The sequence below is a fragment of the Solanum pennellii genome, chromosome 10, assembly GCF_001406875.1.
Source record: "Solanum pennellii chromosome 10, SPENNV200".
Classification (NCBI taxonomy): Eukaryota; Viridiplantae; Streptophyta; class Magnoliopsida; order Solanales; family Solanaceae; genus Solanum; species Solanum pennellii.
In genome coordinates this window covers 77598510-77615313 of record NC_028646.1, presented here as the reverse complement: position 1 = coordinate 77615313, position 16804 = coordinate 77598510, and the positions used below count along the sequence as shown (strand labels likewise).

Genomic DNA, 16804 nt, shown 5'->3' with positions numbered 1-16804 from the left:
AATAATAAAGTTTCCATTTGACATATGAAGGATAGAGAAAAGGTAACACTTTTCTTCATGCATGTTAATTATATATATCTTAGAGAAATGTGAAAGGTCATAATTGCAAAAGCCCTTAAATTGATTTTTTAATGCTTCTTTCAATTATTCAATACAAAAAGGCTATAATGATAAACTATCTAATAATTATGCTTCGATCTCAAATAAATCGAATTCAACTATTTAAACAGTACAGAATATAGTAATATTATACAAAATACAAATGAAAAGTAATATTGATTTTCTATACGTCTTCACTTTCATTTCAGAGTTATCTTTACCTGAAAATTAAAAATAACTTATAAATATATCATTATTCTCTATCCCGATTGAAACTCGATAATATAAATAAAACTCACATATGCAGAGTTGTCACTAGCTAGAAGATCACATGTTCCACTAATCATATGTCTGATTGGAGATTATCAACATTTGAGTTAAAAAAAATTAAAATGGGACCAATCCATGAAGGATCATTACATGCAAAAACAATTTGGGAAATTAATTAGTGTAATGATAAAAAGAATTTAAGCATGGAATGAATAGCAGAAAGTTTCAAATACACAATTATTTTAAACATTAAATATAAGATTACTGATATTTTAAATTTTAAAAAAAAAATTATGATTACTTATAAGTTGTGGTTGTACTTTTGATAGGTCCCCTATTTGAGTCTGTCCAGAGCAGCAAATATTCTTTATTGTTTTATATAAACTCTGAGTATAGTTTATTTTAATATAAAAAGGTATAATAATTCTCATTAATTAATATTTATTTGAGTTTGATGAAAGCAAATCTAGACGATAACTAATACTTGCGTTAAGATAGTTTGCTTATAATCCTATTTAACGATATAATTGACTTCAAGTAACTTATAAATTCGATTTTGAATAGTAGAATCAATCACTAATGCTTACATTATATCCTCATCCTTTTCGAACTTGGTGCACCCTGAGCGAGAAGATACAAAAATACACATAAATTTACTTTTAAGTAATGTATTGACATTGTATAAATAGTATATAATCGTATATATAAAAGATAGGTTGAACCCATCGGCAACCCCTTAAATATGGCATCAATTTTCAATTAGACACTTCAAGTAGTCATTTTAAACACCTCAAGTAGGAGCCCGCTATGTTATTTTGACACCTTTTTGCCAATCAGCTAAAATTACAAAGTGTGTGTAACACACTTGCGGATGACATGGCATGATGACCAATTAAAAGCTGACATGTGGCATTTAAATGTAAAAATAATAATTTTAAAATAAATTATTTAAAAAATAACTAATTTTTCAGCAAAAATAAATAAATAAAATTACGTACCATTCCACCCCACCTTATATCACCCTACCCTAACCCTATCTGCCTTACGTCCCTTTTGCCTCCTCAACTCTTCAACCATTTTCTTGATTCTTCTTCCAATTTTTTTTTTAAAAAAATCATTAGATTTTAGGTTTTTTTTAATTGATTTTGAAAATTATATATGACATTCTTCTAAATTTTTTTTGAAAAAAAATGTATGTCTTGTTCTGAAAAATCTTTTAATATTTTGTAAGGTTTTTTATCATGAATTTTCATGGGGGAATGTGGAATAAGTGGTAAGGCTAAAAAGTGAAGAAGAAGGGAAAAAAATTAAAAAATCCAAAAAAAGACCTCTCACGCGCTCAAAATGGGTGCAACACACACAGTATGTCAAGTCAGCAAAAAGTATCAGAATGACACAGTCGGACTCAACATGAGGTGTCTAAGATGAACAAAGTCTAGTTGAAGTGTCTAAGTGAAAATTAATGTCAACTTTAAGGGGATACCGATGGATTCAGCCTATAAGATATAACTATGTATTAGAGATGTATATACACTCATCAATATTGTTTTGAGTTTTTATTACTTAATATATTTTGTTTCATAATACATTGTCAAATGATGAAAAAAGCCAAGTGATAACAAAAATTAAAATGGAATGTTTGTTAAGGGCCAAGATGAGGCCCAATACATTTCAAAAGAACCTACTCTCACTTCAACTTGAGCCCTTCTATCGTAATATTCTATTTTGTATAATTTACATAAATTTTTTAGTGCAATCTCTATTTCTTTTTCTAATTATAATAATTCCTTATACTTTGTACCTTTTGGATACATTAAAAAGTATCTCGAATACATTATAACGTAAACTGAATACATTATATGTAGCTCGGATACATTAAAAATTAGCCCAAATACATAATTTGTAGCTCGGATACATTATAAAATAAATCGAATACATAATATATAGTTAGGATACATTAATATGTAACGCAGATACATTAAATACATTAGGAGAAAAATAAATGATTTAAAAGGATTTTAGAAATAGAAGGAGATATTGGAAATAAGGAAAACATAAGACGTGTATTTCAGTTTTTTTCCTTCTATTTTGATTGAACCCGTGAAAAAGTGAGAATTTTCACCAAGGGTGGCATTGAGTTGGGCCGGGCTGGTTCACTGATTATGGAACCCAATTGTACTGTGACCGGGTTAGATATCGAATCCAATCGGTTTGGTTTGATGTAACCCGCGTAGTTTTGGGCCATACAGGGTCGGGTTTTAATTTAAAAAATAACTTTTTATATAGTATTGTTTTTTTAAATACTTTAACGAATTTGAAATATAATTTTAAATTTTAGACTTAACAATTGGGCATTCCGGGCTGGGCCAGTTGGTTAACCCTATACTATCAAATCACAAATAGTACTGGTTCTGATTACCGAGGTGAGTTTTGAACCCGGTTGGTTCTTGGTCTTCAAGGTGAAGCGACACGGCGCCCCATAAATCTTGGGCCGGTTCGGTCCATACTAATATCAGTCTGGTCCCAAGTCGACCCGGCCCAATTAATCCTTTTAGTTTTAGTTCAAATTATAAAAAAGTAAATACAAGAACTAGTCCAAGGATCGAAGTTCAACATCTATAATATATACATAAAAAGTAATTTTATGAGAGAAATCTATATCACAAAAGCATCTTTATTTTCTTGAAACAGCAAACAAGATAAGAAACTAGTACTCTACCACAAAATTTCTCAAATAATTACTACTATTTTCTCATAATCTAGGATTGGGATTTATTGTAAAATAAGTTTGTATAAAAGTCAAGCAAAGCAAGAAAGTAGCTGCAAGTAATGCTAAAGCAGTCCATGGACTCCTAAAGTAAGTGTGTATAAGCTCTGCTATCCATGTTTTCGCCTTGTTATTATAGTGTTCTTGAATCTTTTCTTTCACATTGTAGAAAATGTGCGCGTTGTTCACTCCATACGTATTGATCTCTTTGTACATTCTTGCCACTTCCTCGTCGCTACCAAGCATGTTGAATAGTATTTGCATTTCGCGTAGTTCCTTGACATCCCTTGGACTCTCTATTAGGGATTTCATGAAGTATACGTATGATGTCACAGCGCGATCAGTAACTGTATTTGGACACATCTCGTAGGCTATCATGTTTAAGAAGAAGGCCTTAGTGTAGATAGAAACATACCAAGTTGGAAGTACAAGCTGTCCATAGAAGTATCTTGATTTGAACTTTATGTCCTTGAGTGAATGAGTGCAGCTAGGCTTGAATTGAATACCTTTTGCTTTAAGATCGGTTACTGAACGAAAAGAGTGAATGTAGCTTTTCATGTTAACGCGTTCATTGCTTATACTTTTCTTCCTTTTTAGCCATTGAGGTGTGCAAGTACGATGAAAGCTTCGTACTTCACTCTGTTGTGAAACAAGTCTTGTTCTAAATGCTTCAAGAAGATGGAGTGGCTCTTCTACATGGTTGTAACTCATTTCCCCTTTTTGTTCATATTCACCGAAAAGGGTGAAATTCAAGAACATCTCGAGTAATTCATCTCCTTCATCTTTGTCATATCGTAAGCTAATCAAGAGCTTCAGTATCCAAAATGGGATTTGATTCTCAAGCAAAAACATATCACGAACTGTTGTTGATAACGCCAACATTCCAAGATGGTGCCTCGTGGTTCTGAGTTTGTTATACCTATCCGTTGTGCTTAGCTCGATATGGTTGATAATAAAGCAAGCATCAAGAAGCATCATTAAGGCGAATTCATGATCATTGTACTTGTCCGTGGAGCCATCGACATAACAACTTCTTGCATTGTCAACAACTTCAAGTATCTTATTATAGAAATAAGCTACGTCTTTGCTGCTACCCGATACAAACATTTCAAGGGCTATATGCTTGAAATCCTCTGCTAGCTGTAGCTCTGTCTTACCATGATGGTAAGGTCCTAATGAAACTACTTTCGGATCATACTCGTGTCTGTTGTATTCATCCATCTTCAATAGAGGTAAAACTTTCTGTATTCGCCTTCTCCACGAGTATGTATACCTTCTTGGCATAGATTCTCCTTGCAAGATCGGATCAGACGTGACAATAACATTAACTATTTCGTTACCGTCTGTTGTACATGATGCTGCTTCACCATCACTATATGTTTGATCATCTGATTTTTGATCAATTTCTACAAATAACTCCTCTTGTTGTCCTGTTTGTCCTTCCATTTTTTTGAAGTTGTAAAAAGACTTTGTTTTGTGTTTTTGTGGGGTTTTTGCTAGTGAGTGTGGAACTTCATATATATAAACTTCATAATCAAATCTATTTACTTGAAAAAGTCTTAAGGAATCAAAGAATGTCAAACTAAAAAGTTGCCTACCATGAAGTTGTTATAAAATTCATAAGAATATTAATGAAGAGATTTAGTAGTTGTCAAAGTCAGCACTTCATCTATCTGCTTTTGTTCTGTTTTCTCACTTGTCAACTCTCATGTTCCTTTTATAACTTTCTATAACCAATTGTTTATATAAGGTTTGATTTTCCGCCTAGCGTTCGATATCCATATTAGGTCTGACTAAACTTGGATCGCCACTCAGTGTCTGCTATCCATATTAGGGTTGATTAAATTTGGATCGCCGCTAGAAATCATTGTTCATTAATACTGATAGTGAGATTAGGGCTGACTAAATTTGGATCGCCACCCAGTGCCCGTTATCCATATTAGGGCTGACTAAATTTGGATCGCTGCGAACATGTGAACACTAGAAATTTGCGTGTCTTGGCTCTTTCAAGAGCCTTGAAACCACTAGCTACAACACGTTACTGTGTCAAGACTATCCAGAATACGTTATCTTACCATTTGCTTGTATACACGCTATAATTTTTTTTAATGATTGAGTACTTACCACTCCGTCATGTCTCCTGTTCCTTTTATGACTTCATCTAATCATTTGTTTATATATGGAGTCTCTATCCCAGTTCTTAATCATGATTCATGAGATTCAAAGTTTAAAGCATGAAAATTGCCAACTTAAATGATTTCCTTTTAATTATATATTTTATTTTTTTCTAATAGTAGTAACTCATTAAACAAAAAAAAAATTCTGATTGATGTGGCAATATAAACATGGAGAAGTAGTCCTTTTCTATTAATAATAATAAATAATAATAATAATAATAATAAAGTAATTAAAAAAAAATTGGACAATGTTCACATGAAGCAAACCTGAGTTTTCAATAGTTTAGGCTGATTTATATATTTAAAAATGAAGGAAAATGATGTATATTTGTTTACTAGGTCAGATTAATTATTTATTTTGAAAAAAATAAATATTCTACCCAATCAGAAAGCTCCACACAACCTTTTCATTTGACAATGTAGTTTAGAGGAAGTCCAGTTAATATTATAAAATTGTATTACAGGCAAACCACTATATTTTTGCCCACTTAAAGAATTAAGTGGTACAGCAAAATTTTAGAGGCCAAAAATTAAGACACTACATTTTTTTCATCAATATATATATAAAAAATGTGATGTATCGTCATGGATTCAAATCGTGAAATTAGCTATAATATTACGTCAAAATAAGTTACCTACATCAACAAATTGCTATCAAGGAGTCCGTTTTGTATGTTTTGTATCTTAGGATGAAAAAATTAAACCGATCGATAAATTGAATCAGAAAAATGTTAATGAGTTATTGGGTTATTAGGTTTTTAACGAGCTTATAAAAAAGTTTTTGAGTTATTGGTTTGATGTTGGTTTTACTATTGGGTTATTGGATAAATCAATAGCCTAATAAGAAGGTAATAATTTACTATTTTACCCTTCCTAAATAATGAAGTTAAGATATTCAATCTGAACAAACCGTGTTTATGTAATTGTTGCTCTACACAAAGAAAATTTATGCAAAATATCAACATGTGACATGTTGCTAAATATTTTTATTTATTATTATTGTTAAATATAATGCAACGATAATTATACTATTGTCACAATTTTGACAGTATCCCCCCAATAACATTATTTTTTACACATAGGATATTGAATATGTTAAATTTGCTCAGTTTTATAAAAGTATAAATACTTATTTGTGTACATTTAAAATTTAAAAAATATAAATATTAATTGAAATCAAGTTAAAAGAATATGTTTATATATTATGTCATAAAATAATGTTTCATTTGTCAATTGAAATTGCAAACAAGTGCTTAAGTTTCGAAGTTCCAATTTCCAATTGAAATCAACTTATAAACACCCTCACTTATCATATAACTAGGGAATTTGGCCGCGCTTCGCGCGGTCTTTAAAATAAATATTAAAGAATTACTTTTTTTTCAATCAATTATATAGCTCTCTTTATTTCCAAAGGTAATATTATCACTTTATTTTTTTTACTTATATATTAATTATGAAGATCGAAATGAAAATTAACAAATTTAACATATATAATCTATTAAATGAGGGATAGTACATTATTAATCAATATGTCAAATGTCAATATATATTTTCTTAGTAATTTTTTTGTTTGGACAGATAGTTAATATGTCACTTTCTACATTTCATTGGAATATCAATGAGTTTGAATCTTTATATTACAACATATACTCCGATGTACTTTTTTTCTTGAGTATATAAGAATTATATTATAAAGTAACTGAAAAATACTAATAAAATACATTTACACACGTTTTATTATTCTTTTTCTTATTTATATGATAAAACTCCTTTGAATATTTCGTTTTTCAATTGTTTTTGTTCCATTTCAAATATACAATTTAAATTTGTATGATTTTTGCATGAATCACATCTATTGATATTTTAGATTCTTTAGTTGCATTTATATCAAAGATAATTGTTATCATTTGTCAAATTTGTTTTTTAAGAATGTTATCCAAAATGTTACGCTATTATTAAGTTTCAATATATTCAACCTCTAATGAGAATATGTTTTTTTTTAAATTATTAACTCGTTTACTATATTTTAGTCTATATCTTTTATATGAAATATAAAGATAAATAGATTCATATAAACTACGTAAAAATATTTGATAGATAATAAACCTCTTCATATATTATGTGTATAGAATAATAAAATTCAAAAGTTAATTAAATTGAATACTCTGATAATATATTTTCATTTCAAATATACTTCTTACATTCTCAAATCAATGATTGCACCTCTTTCTATATAAAATTAATACATGAACACCCTAACATATACTCATTACTTAGTATATTAAAATAATTTAAAATTTTAATCATAATTTTTTGTTTATTTAATCATACTCATATGAAAAGTTTTTATGTACAAATTTTTGTGTTTTATTTTTAAAAATATATTAAAAATCAAATCAACTTATTTAGTCATGTGTATTCATCTTTTATTTATAATTTCCAAAAGATACATATTTAACAAAAATAAATTAATTTATCAAATGCATGAATAAATTTTTTTGGCATATATGTTTGTCCTATTTTTAAATTTCATAAAATGTATATTAAATATTTATATTCACTATTTTATTTATTTTGATCTATATTTAAGTATACTTCAAAAGAGTTACAAAATGTGATTTCATAGTATATAAAATACAAGTACTCAATATTACAAAATATTTGCATGGAGTACATCAAATGTGAATTAAAAGACATTAACATTTGCCTCAAAAGGATTGTCTTACAATACACATTTATATATATATTTATTAAGAAACACAATAAATTATCATAAGTTTACACATTTAAAATTTGAGAGTTATGAGGAGTTATAGAGATTATAGAAATATAAGTTATGATATTTTATGAAAAGAATAAAAAAAAATTAAAAAACAAACAAACAAATGAAGGTCATATAGAAGTGTCACATCAGTGGTTTTGGATTCAGATTTACGTATATATATATATATATTGATTATTGATTATTTATTTATTCATCAAATTTTAAATTTATTATCTAAGACAAGTTTTTGCTTTTCCATTACCTATTCTAAATAGGATTTTGCGGCAATAAAAGTGGCAAAACCTAATTAACTACATAATACTGATAATATTAAAACAAACAATTTTAATTATAAATTAACAATTAATGAAATTATATAAAAAAAAATAAGCAATATATCAGAAAAACAATTGACACAAACTTTTATGGTCAAACTAAAGTTGAAGTACGGGAATAAAATAAAATAGAAAAATAAAATAAAATATTTGCATTACAGTTAATAACTGATTTATATAATGAAACAAAAAAAGGAGACTTTAAATGTATTATATATGGAAAGTTTTTGCATTACGTTTGTATTAGAATGATTTTAAGTAACTAATCTTGAAATATAAAAGGAAAGTTTTTGCATTTACGTTTCCTAATTATTCTTAAATTTGGTTTCCATTTTTTAACTACCTTAACCTCATAATATAATATATAGGGCTTTGGGCATCAATACAGTTCTTGCTAATAATACATCACGTACGTTAATCATATATCGTTATTTAGAGCCATTGCCTAAAACTAATAAAGTTTGTTTCTACTCTCATCAATAGTTATGGCAATTGAATCTCCGGACGCTGAATTGGGAGTGAGATTTCGACCCACTGATGAACAACTTATTCGCTACTTGATAAAATTTGTTGTTTCTAAAAACTATGTTTGTAATGATATTGAATTTGAAGAACTTTACGGAAGTAAGAAGCCAGGGGAGTTACTGGAAGACTCATCCGATACTAAATATTTCTTTACTAAATTAAAGAAACGCGATACAAGGTTTAGTCGGACTTTGGTTGGAGGAGGAAGTTGGAAAGGGAAGAGCAAAGGAAAATCGATAGGTGCGAAGAAAATTGGGATCAAAAGAACTTATAACTATGAAGAAAATAAAAAGGATGAAGTTAACGACGTTTCTTGGATCATGAAAGAGTATAGTCTTGACGACAAGGTAATAAAGTTGTTAAGTAATAGAGGTGTGATGAAGCACAAGGATGTTGTTTTGTGCTACATTAGGTGTAAAGTTAAAAAATCAAGAGATCATATGCCTACAACAACTGTCAGTGAAAACGATGATGATACACAACCCCAGGGGCCTATCTACATTAGTGAATTAGGAAATCATATGCCTACAACAACTGTCAGTGGAAACGACGATGATGATGGTGATGGTGATGATACACTAGTACCCCAAGGGCCTAATGAATTTGGATATGGTGATCAATTTCCTCAACAGATTGTGAAGCCAATGCAAAATATTGGATCAGGGTATGTTGGATGTGATGATACACTACCCCAAGGGCCTAATGAATTTGGATATGGTGATCAATTTCCTCAACAGATTGTGAAGCCAATGCAAAATATTGAATCAGGGTATGTTGGATGCGATGATGAGAATAGGAACGATATGACAACACAACCGCAGTGGCCTATGGATGATCATCAGCTAATCGTCACGTTTCCAATGGTTCAAGGGAACGATGCTGCAATGAATGAAGGAAATATGAATGGTGAATTAGTTTTTCCTTATCAGGAAGAGCAAGTGCTGCAGAATGTTGAAGAGACAGCAGGTAATGATTATCAAGTCGAACCAACAAACAACGACGAGTATTTATTAGATGAATTAAGTGATTTTGATAAATTTATGGGACAAAACCCGGAATGGCTATCTCAGTTGCTCTCTTAGTCTACTTCTTGTCAACAATGTAGTTTTGTAGTGAAATTGTTTCATATAATCAAATCAATGAATATACTTTTATTTCTTAAATCTCTACTTTATCTGATTGCTAGTTCAAAAGTAGTGTATCTAAAACATAGCACATAACCATTACAACAGAGAAGATGTAACATCACCCTTTATGCACAAGCACTTGTATAATTTCTGGACCAGAACTACTGGATTCAGAACCAAATTACTTAACAACAATCTAAGAATCATACTCAGTTCTACAAGTTCTAATAAAGAAAAAAAATAGACGAGTAAAAGTTAGAACATCATCGAAAGATTGAGGCATGGAAGAGATCTATTCTTGTATATCGATAAAATTGTCATTCTCCAAAGCATTCTGTCATGTATACATATCGAACTTTTAAAAGATGAAGAATACTTCATTCTCTATGATATGATACTCGAACAACTCTATGGAGTATGACGGAACTAATGTACACACCTATTTTTCCCAAGAGGGGTATGCAAGTATACTTCTTCAAGAAGAACTATTGTTCAGAAGGTATTTTGTATCTGCGAGATCAATTCCATCCATGCCAGGAGGTGATTCAGGTGGAATTGCCTGATGATCAGTTGAACTGAAGTCCACGAATTTCCTTGCAGTTGATTGAGATTCCAATATACGACCTATCTTTCTGGGAAAAGTATCAGTAATATGAGGATATCCGGAAGCATTTCTGTTTCCAGCAGAAGATAGAGACTCGTCTTTTATGATATCTCTATGTGCTGAAGCAATAACAGAAACGAAAACACCAGATTCCTTCAAACCCTGTACAATGGCCTACACAGACCGAAAAACAAAAGTTACTACGAGTTCAGCTTCTTAGGATTCATGGCCCTCAATATAAACTCAAAAGGAGCTTCCGCAATCAAATATAAGTTGATCTTACCATGGGAGTATATATGCGCGTCAATATGCCCTTCTTGATAAGCTTCTGGATGAGTGTTTTATCCGTCCAAACAACATGTTCACGGTACCTAATCCAACAAAGGTTCTGTCAGCATAATATACAAACCAAAAAGAAATCAAGCACCACGCGGACTACAGATCAGTATGAAATAAGATTTTACAGTATAACAAGGGAAGGATTTCACGAAATAAGTAGTATAAGGATTAGCATGAATTCAATGGAATGGAAGTTAAAACAATTACTACCAGTCAAGCATCTCCTCCTCTGTCAGAGTCGAAGCTATTATAAAAGCCTGCAATGTGAAGATGAAAATTATCAACAAACAAACTATACAGTCCATCTTTTGACCCCAAAAACATTTGTTGTTTTAATAACAGACTGCCTATTACTCACAGCTCTGTCGAATTCTAGCATGAAGCATCTTTTCACATCTTCTTTAGTAGGTTTACATCCACAACGATCTCGTCGTGAGGTTAAATCTGAAAACTTCGGGTATGTGTAGTGCAAAACAGCAGCCTCTCCCAGTTTGATCTCTCTACAATAATAGGAAAATACATTTTCATTATACAAGCGAAGACAATCACACCAAAGAAGTGAAAAAATATGACAACATTACAAGTATGTTTTCAACTTCGATAAAACAGTGATTCTAGAGGACTGGGAATGAATAAGAAACGAAATAGAGATAAAGGAAAACAAGTAACTTGCAGAACAAGCATACTTTGGGCTTTTCATGTAGTTGTGCCATCTATGAGCACCATTAGGACGAAGATGATCTTGAACTCGAGCAGCTGATTTGCCATTTCCATAAGTCAAAAAGTAGTTGGGATTACCACGAGTTGCTTCCTTGTAGCTTCCAAAGTACATTTCCTTTGTGAGATGGTCATAATTCTTCTTGAACATCGAGACCTACCACATGATACAGATGCATTGCTGGTAAACAGTCTAAAAGAACTTTAGTTGCACAATAATTAAAATAAATTACAGACTACGCAAACTCTCTCTAAAAATTTTTAACACTCAAGCTCCTTGTGTTCGCTAGGTACAATTTTCCTTTCTTGCCTCCACAATGTCTAACTCCAACGCAACCTTCTTTTTCATTCGTCTGGAAAGCGGTGACTCTTTGACTACTAGCTGTTGCTCCATTCTCAAGTATTGGGTAATAGAATTATCCAAATTTATTTTAAGAAAATCTAAATCTATTCATGTATAGAGGTGGAGGATGTTCCTAGCCAAACGATTGAATTTTAACACTAGAACTTGAAAGATAAGAAAAAAGGATGCAGTGAAAGATATCTCACTTCACTAAAAGGTTCCTTCACATCATCTCTCTCAACACTGCTCTCCTGAAATATTTGTCATCATCAGAGAAGATATTAACATGAAAAAAGACCGCAGAAAATGAAAACGAATCAAATGCATGCGTTTTGACTATTCGTGCATGTAATTACATGCTTAGACACAGTTAAAAGACAGCCTAGAGCGAGCTCAATTACTTACATAGTTAGGAAAGATGACCATATCAACATCTTCAGGTATATCTGCCAGAAGTTTCCGTAAAGAATACTCACTAGTTCCAGCTGGATGCATTAGCTCATCGGTATCAAGATGAATGATCCAGTCCACGCCAGCTTCCTGTAGAGTTACTAGGCAATATAGTGGATCAAAAGGTAACCATAACTGGAAACAGATGGAAGTTATTGCAATCATACCCTTGCCATGACGATGGCCATTTCCATGTTAAGAGTCTGCTTGACAAATAACTCATGGTTGCATGGTTGGTAAAAGAATCCAGCCAGCCACGTTTCATTCCAAATCCGACTAGGACACAACACATTATAGATCATCAGTATATCAGATAATAAGCTTACTTAATTGAGACGTGAGATGAAATATAGGGAACAGAGTATTTTTACTATCCTGTATGGAAATTTCACTCTCTAAATTTAGTTCTATTTAAGTTAGTAACTTGAATAATCACTTCTTCATTAAAGTCTATTACCATTCTTCACTACATTAGTCATATTACACTCAAAACAGATCCAAGCTTACTCAAGATGAATGACTTGAAACATACGTCATACAATGTCGCTTGGGTTGAAAGGAGAAAGGGTTGGGAGACGAGAGGTGAAAGAGTTATTTCTCTTGTTTACCAAGGGGGACTGAGAGAAGTATGTCTTATTTACTTACCTTCCAATACATCAAATAAAGTGAATTAAATGCTCGGTGCTCCACGTAGGGGAAATAATCAATGAACTTCACTCTCATTTAACCTTCCCTCTTTCCCTTCTAGGAACCAAGTCTATTATTAGTCTCAAGACAAATAGAATAGAGAATCTGTTGTCACCACTACCCTAGGTAATTACTGCTTGCTATTAATAGGTAAATTAGACGGTCCACATCAACCCCCTCCACCCGTGCATTTTAGTTACTCCTGATATATATTACGTTGCTATGTAAGGAACTCCCAACAAGTTTTGGAAACTTGTTGACCCATGCTAACATATGTTCTTCAATAAGCTTTGCTTTGGATAAATAGTTTCTATCATCGACTATTACTTGCATCCATTAGCAACATAAAGAAAATGAATCATACGAGGCTAAATAAAGAACATAAACCCACGGAAGGGATAAAAAACATTTCTCAAAGCAATAGGAAATAACGTCTACTCTACTGAACAAAGACGTCATCTTCATAGTTTAGGCACAGAAAATGTATATTTAGGCAAAGATCGGTTACCTTTTGGCTTGTAAATTCTCTAGTTCTTTTGTTCTATATATAACTCTTACTCCCTGCAGAGCACACACATTTTGTATATTAATCAAGAGAAGAAATACGACAAGTCCAAATACACAAAACGGTAGAAGTGATGAAACAAAATGTTCAACACGATAATGGAAATATTAAGGAGATATGAACACTTACTGGAATAGATTTTAGCACTTTAGATACATCGGGAGATGCAGCTTTTCCCTCCACAAACAGGAAAAAGTTTGTCACGCCAATGACCTTATGATAAAACATCCATGGCAGGATCTGCTCTAAGCCAGCGGAAGTACTTGTAGTAATCGATATCTAACATCAAGCAAAGGTAACAAGTCTCTTAGGATACTGATATAGAATAATTTAACTACAAGAAAATAAAGAGGGTGGGGGGGAGAAAGAATAGTGAAGACCAACTTAAATATCTGAGACGTTTACAGTAACTATAAGATTGCAATTCTTCATTTGTCGAACATACGAAAAAATGAGGTGAAAATTCTCCGGCACAACTGCACTCATTAAAAGCATGAACAGAGCCAAAACCAACACTAAAATATGTATGTTTGGTTGCTGGTTAGGATGTGATTCATTCATGTATTAAATCACCGCAGAATTTGTACCATATTTGGGGCAGTAATTTTTGCTAATATATAAAAATTCAACACACTAAATACAACTTTTGGTTAGCAAGTTAGAATCAATTATAACTAATATGTGTATAAGTCAAAAGGAAATCTATTCACTACTTTATGCTGTATAGAAGATGGAATATCTAAACCTCGCATAACCAATCTCTGCGTAACTAATATCTGCTTTACTCGAATCAACAACCAAACGACCTACTTAGAATGTTGAAGTATGAATAGCATAAGCACACCGGTAAAACAAATTAGCATATCCTTTCAAAATGCTTCATTTTTATCAACTGCCTAGAATACAAATCTACCAAATTCTGCAACTGCTAGCTTTGCGCCTGCTACCATTTCAAGAATGTCTTTTTTCTATCAAACATACGCGGCGTAAGCTCACAAGTAGAGTCTAGTCTATACGCAGCGTTACAACCCAATTCTAACACAACCTAATCTCACGAGTGGAGTATGACGTTTACACAGCCTTACAACCAGATTCTATACAATTAGAAAATGCCAACAACAAATAACTTTGATTTTATCAAACAGGTGGACCCCATCATCCTCAAATGAACTTTTTCACAATTCATCCACAATACCAGACACTTGGCTAATAAAAAACATAAACATGTCCATTTTTTTCTTCAAACTAAACAAAAGTTAATAACTAAATACTTCAACATGAAGTTATCGATAACAAACAAAAAAAAATAACTCGCAAAGAAAAAGTAAACAGAACAGGGGATAAATAAAACTTGATAAAAACAAACCTTGGGTCTAAGATCCGACCCGGAAGGAGAAGACCCAAAATCAAACTTCCAATCCCTGAAATACGGGAACGACGCCGTACGGCTCTGTCCAAGGATATCTGCACAACCAGAGGAAGAAGACGATAACCGTACGGGTTTGGACCCAGCCTCATTCGGATCGTCACCGGGTATCCATTGGGTAGTCGGGTCGGGTAACCCGCCACGCCATTGAAGAACATAAGCGAAAACAGCAAGCGATACAGAAATAACGGTGAGTAAATAGAGCAAACGAGAAGCAAAAACAGAGGATGATTGAAAATTCGATGAAGAAATGTTGGTGGGTCTTCTTAGAGTAGCGAAAAGACCCGCCATTTGTAAAATTCATAGAAAAAAATGAAGAATTTCTATAAGAAACTCTTTGATTGTTTTTCTTTTTTATTTGTATAGAAATCTCTGTCTATATATACATACATATATATATGTATATATACAGAGTGAGATGGTTCATGCAGAGTTGAAACTGAAGCTTTATAGAAGACGTTAATGGTGTTTTTATTTTATAGCTTTGATAATCTCGAATTCATGTAATTTATCATAATTAAATTGCGCTAATCCATAAGGATTAACGATTTGTATTCTAATAAAATATGGTTATCATATACAACAACAATCTTTTTTTCGTCGTGACGATTTTATAGATGGTGTGTACGCATATTTTATTTTGAGTAAAAATTAATTTTAATACAATATTGTATTGAGATATAATTTTTTTTACTATTTTTAAATTATGTAATCTTGTAATGTTTTTAAAATAAATAATTTTTTAAAATAGAAGAATAAAGCTTTATTTTTGTTTTTCCAAATAAGTATTAGATATAATACGGATAAATTTCATTATTCTTTATGAGATTAACTAAAAATGTATCTATGAAAGAGTATTATTTATCACACATTAGTAATTTTAAAAAGGGAAAATTGTATACAATAGCAAACTAATAACCTAAAATAAATGGAATAGCTAGGGTTTGATTTAATTGTGTTCCATAGCAAACGTTAGCTAAAATTTGCCAGCGTCTCTCTTCCAGAATTCTCGCTCGCCACTCTCCATTCTCACTCGCCTCTCTCGCTTTATACACAGAAGTGTATAATTCTGTTTCTGTTTAGTATAAAGCGAGAGAAAATTGTATATACACATGCAAAATATATATATCTTCGTGTTATACACTTAATTATACAATTTACTAACATTTTACTTCAAATATTGCAGAGAAAAAGGTCAACGAATTATACAATTGCGAATTATACAATTGCAGTGAAATACAATTTTCTCTAGCTTTATACAACAGAAGTGTATATATTGTGTTTCTGTTTTTGTATAAAGCGAGAGAAAAACATATATCTTCTTGCTATACACTTAATATTGCAGCGAAATAGGCAGTGAATTATACAATTGTGCATTATACAATTGCAGTGAAATAGGATAGCGAATTATACAATTTAGGCCAGCGAATTATACACTTGTATATGTATAGCGAATTGTACAGTTTTATGTTTGCTATGGAGCGCAATTATGCAAAGTTTGCTATATCATACAAATATGAATTTTTTATTTGCTATATGTGAAAGTTGCCCTTTTAAAAATAAGTACTCCTATGAATATTATAATTAAAAGTAGTACTAATAAATATAA

At 31.5% G+C, this 16804-nt stretch overlaps 2 protein-coding genes across 2 annotated transcripts; both read right to left on the bottom strand.

Annotated features, from left to right (window-relative positions):
- Nucleotides 1-3049: 3049 nt before the first annotated feature.
- On the bottom strand, nt 3050-4691 carry LOC107001847 (UPF0481 protein At3g47200-like). Its single transcript, XM_015199804.2, has one exon. The coding sequence runs from the start codon at nt 4580-4582 to the stop codon at nt 3122-3124; it is 1461 nt and encodes a 486-aa protein (XP_015055290.1). The 5' UTR covers nt 4583-4691; the 3' UTR covers nt 3050-3121.
- A 5642-nt stretch (nt 4692-10333) lies between these two features.
- LOC107001791 (glycosyltransferase-like At2g41451) lies at nt 10334-15710 on the bottom strand. Its single transcript, XM_015199759.2, has 11 exons — nt 15136-15710; nt 13899-14048; nt 13713-13765; nt 12685-12793; nt 12473-12607; nt 12274-12318; nt 11694-11881; nt 11366-11507; nt 11218-11264; nt 10952-11039; nt 10334-10842 (listed from the first exon to the last, which is right to left on the bottom strand). The coding sequence occupies exons 1-11, from the start codon at nt 15484-15486 to the stop codon at nt 10540-10542; spliced, it is 1611 nt and encodes a 536-aa protein (XP_015055245.1). The 5' UTR covers nt 15487-15710; the 3' UTR covers nt 10334-10539.
- Nucleotides 15711-16804: the final 1094 nt, after the last annotated feature.

Coding starts and splice junctions, on each gene's coding strand:
- LOC107001847 (XM_015199804.2), bottom strand. CDS start 4,582: ATGGAAGGACAAACAGGACAACAAGAGGAGTTATTTGTAGAAATTGAT.
- LOC107001791 (XM_015199759.2), bottom strand. CDS start 15,486: ATGGCGGGTCTTTTCGCTACTCTAAGAAGACCCACCAACATTTCTTCA. Junction 12,794..13,712: donor GAGAATTTACAAGCCAAAAG/GTAACCGATCTT, acceptor GTTGTGTCCTAG/TCGGATTTGGAATGAAACGT. Junction 11,882..12,273: donor TGAAGGAACCTTTTAGTGAA/GTGAGATATCTT, acceptor ATCATGTGGTAG/GTCTCGATGTTCAAGAAGAA.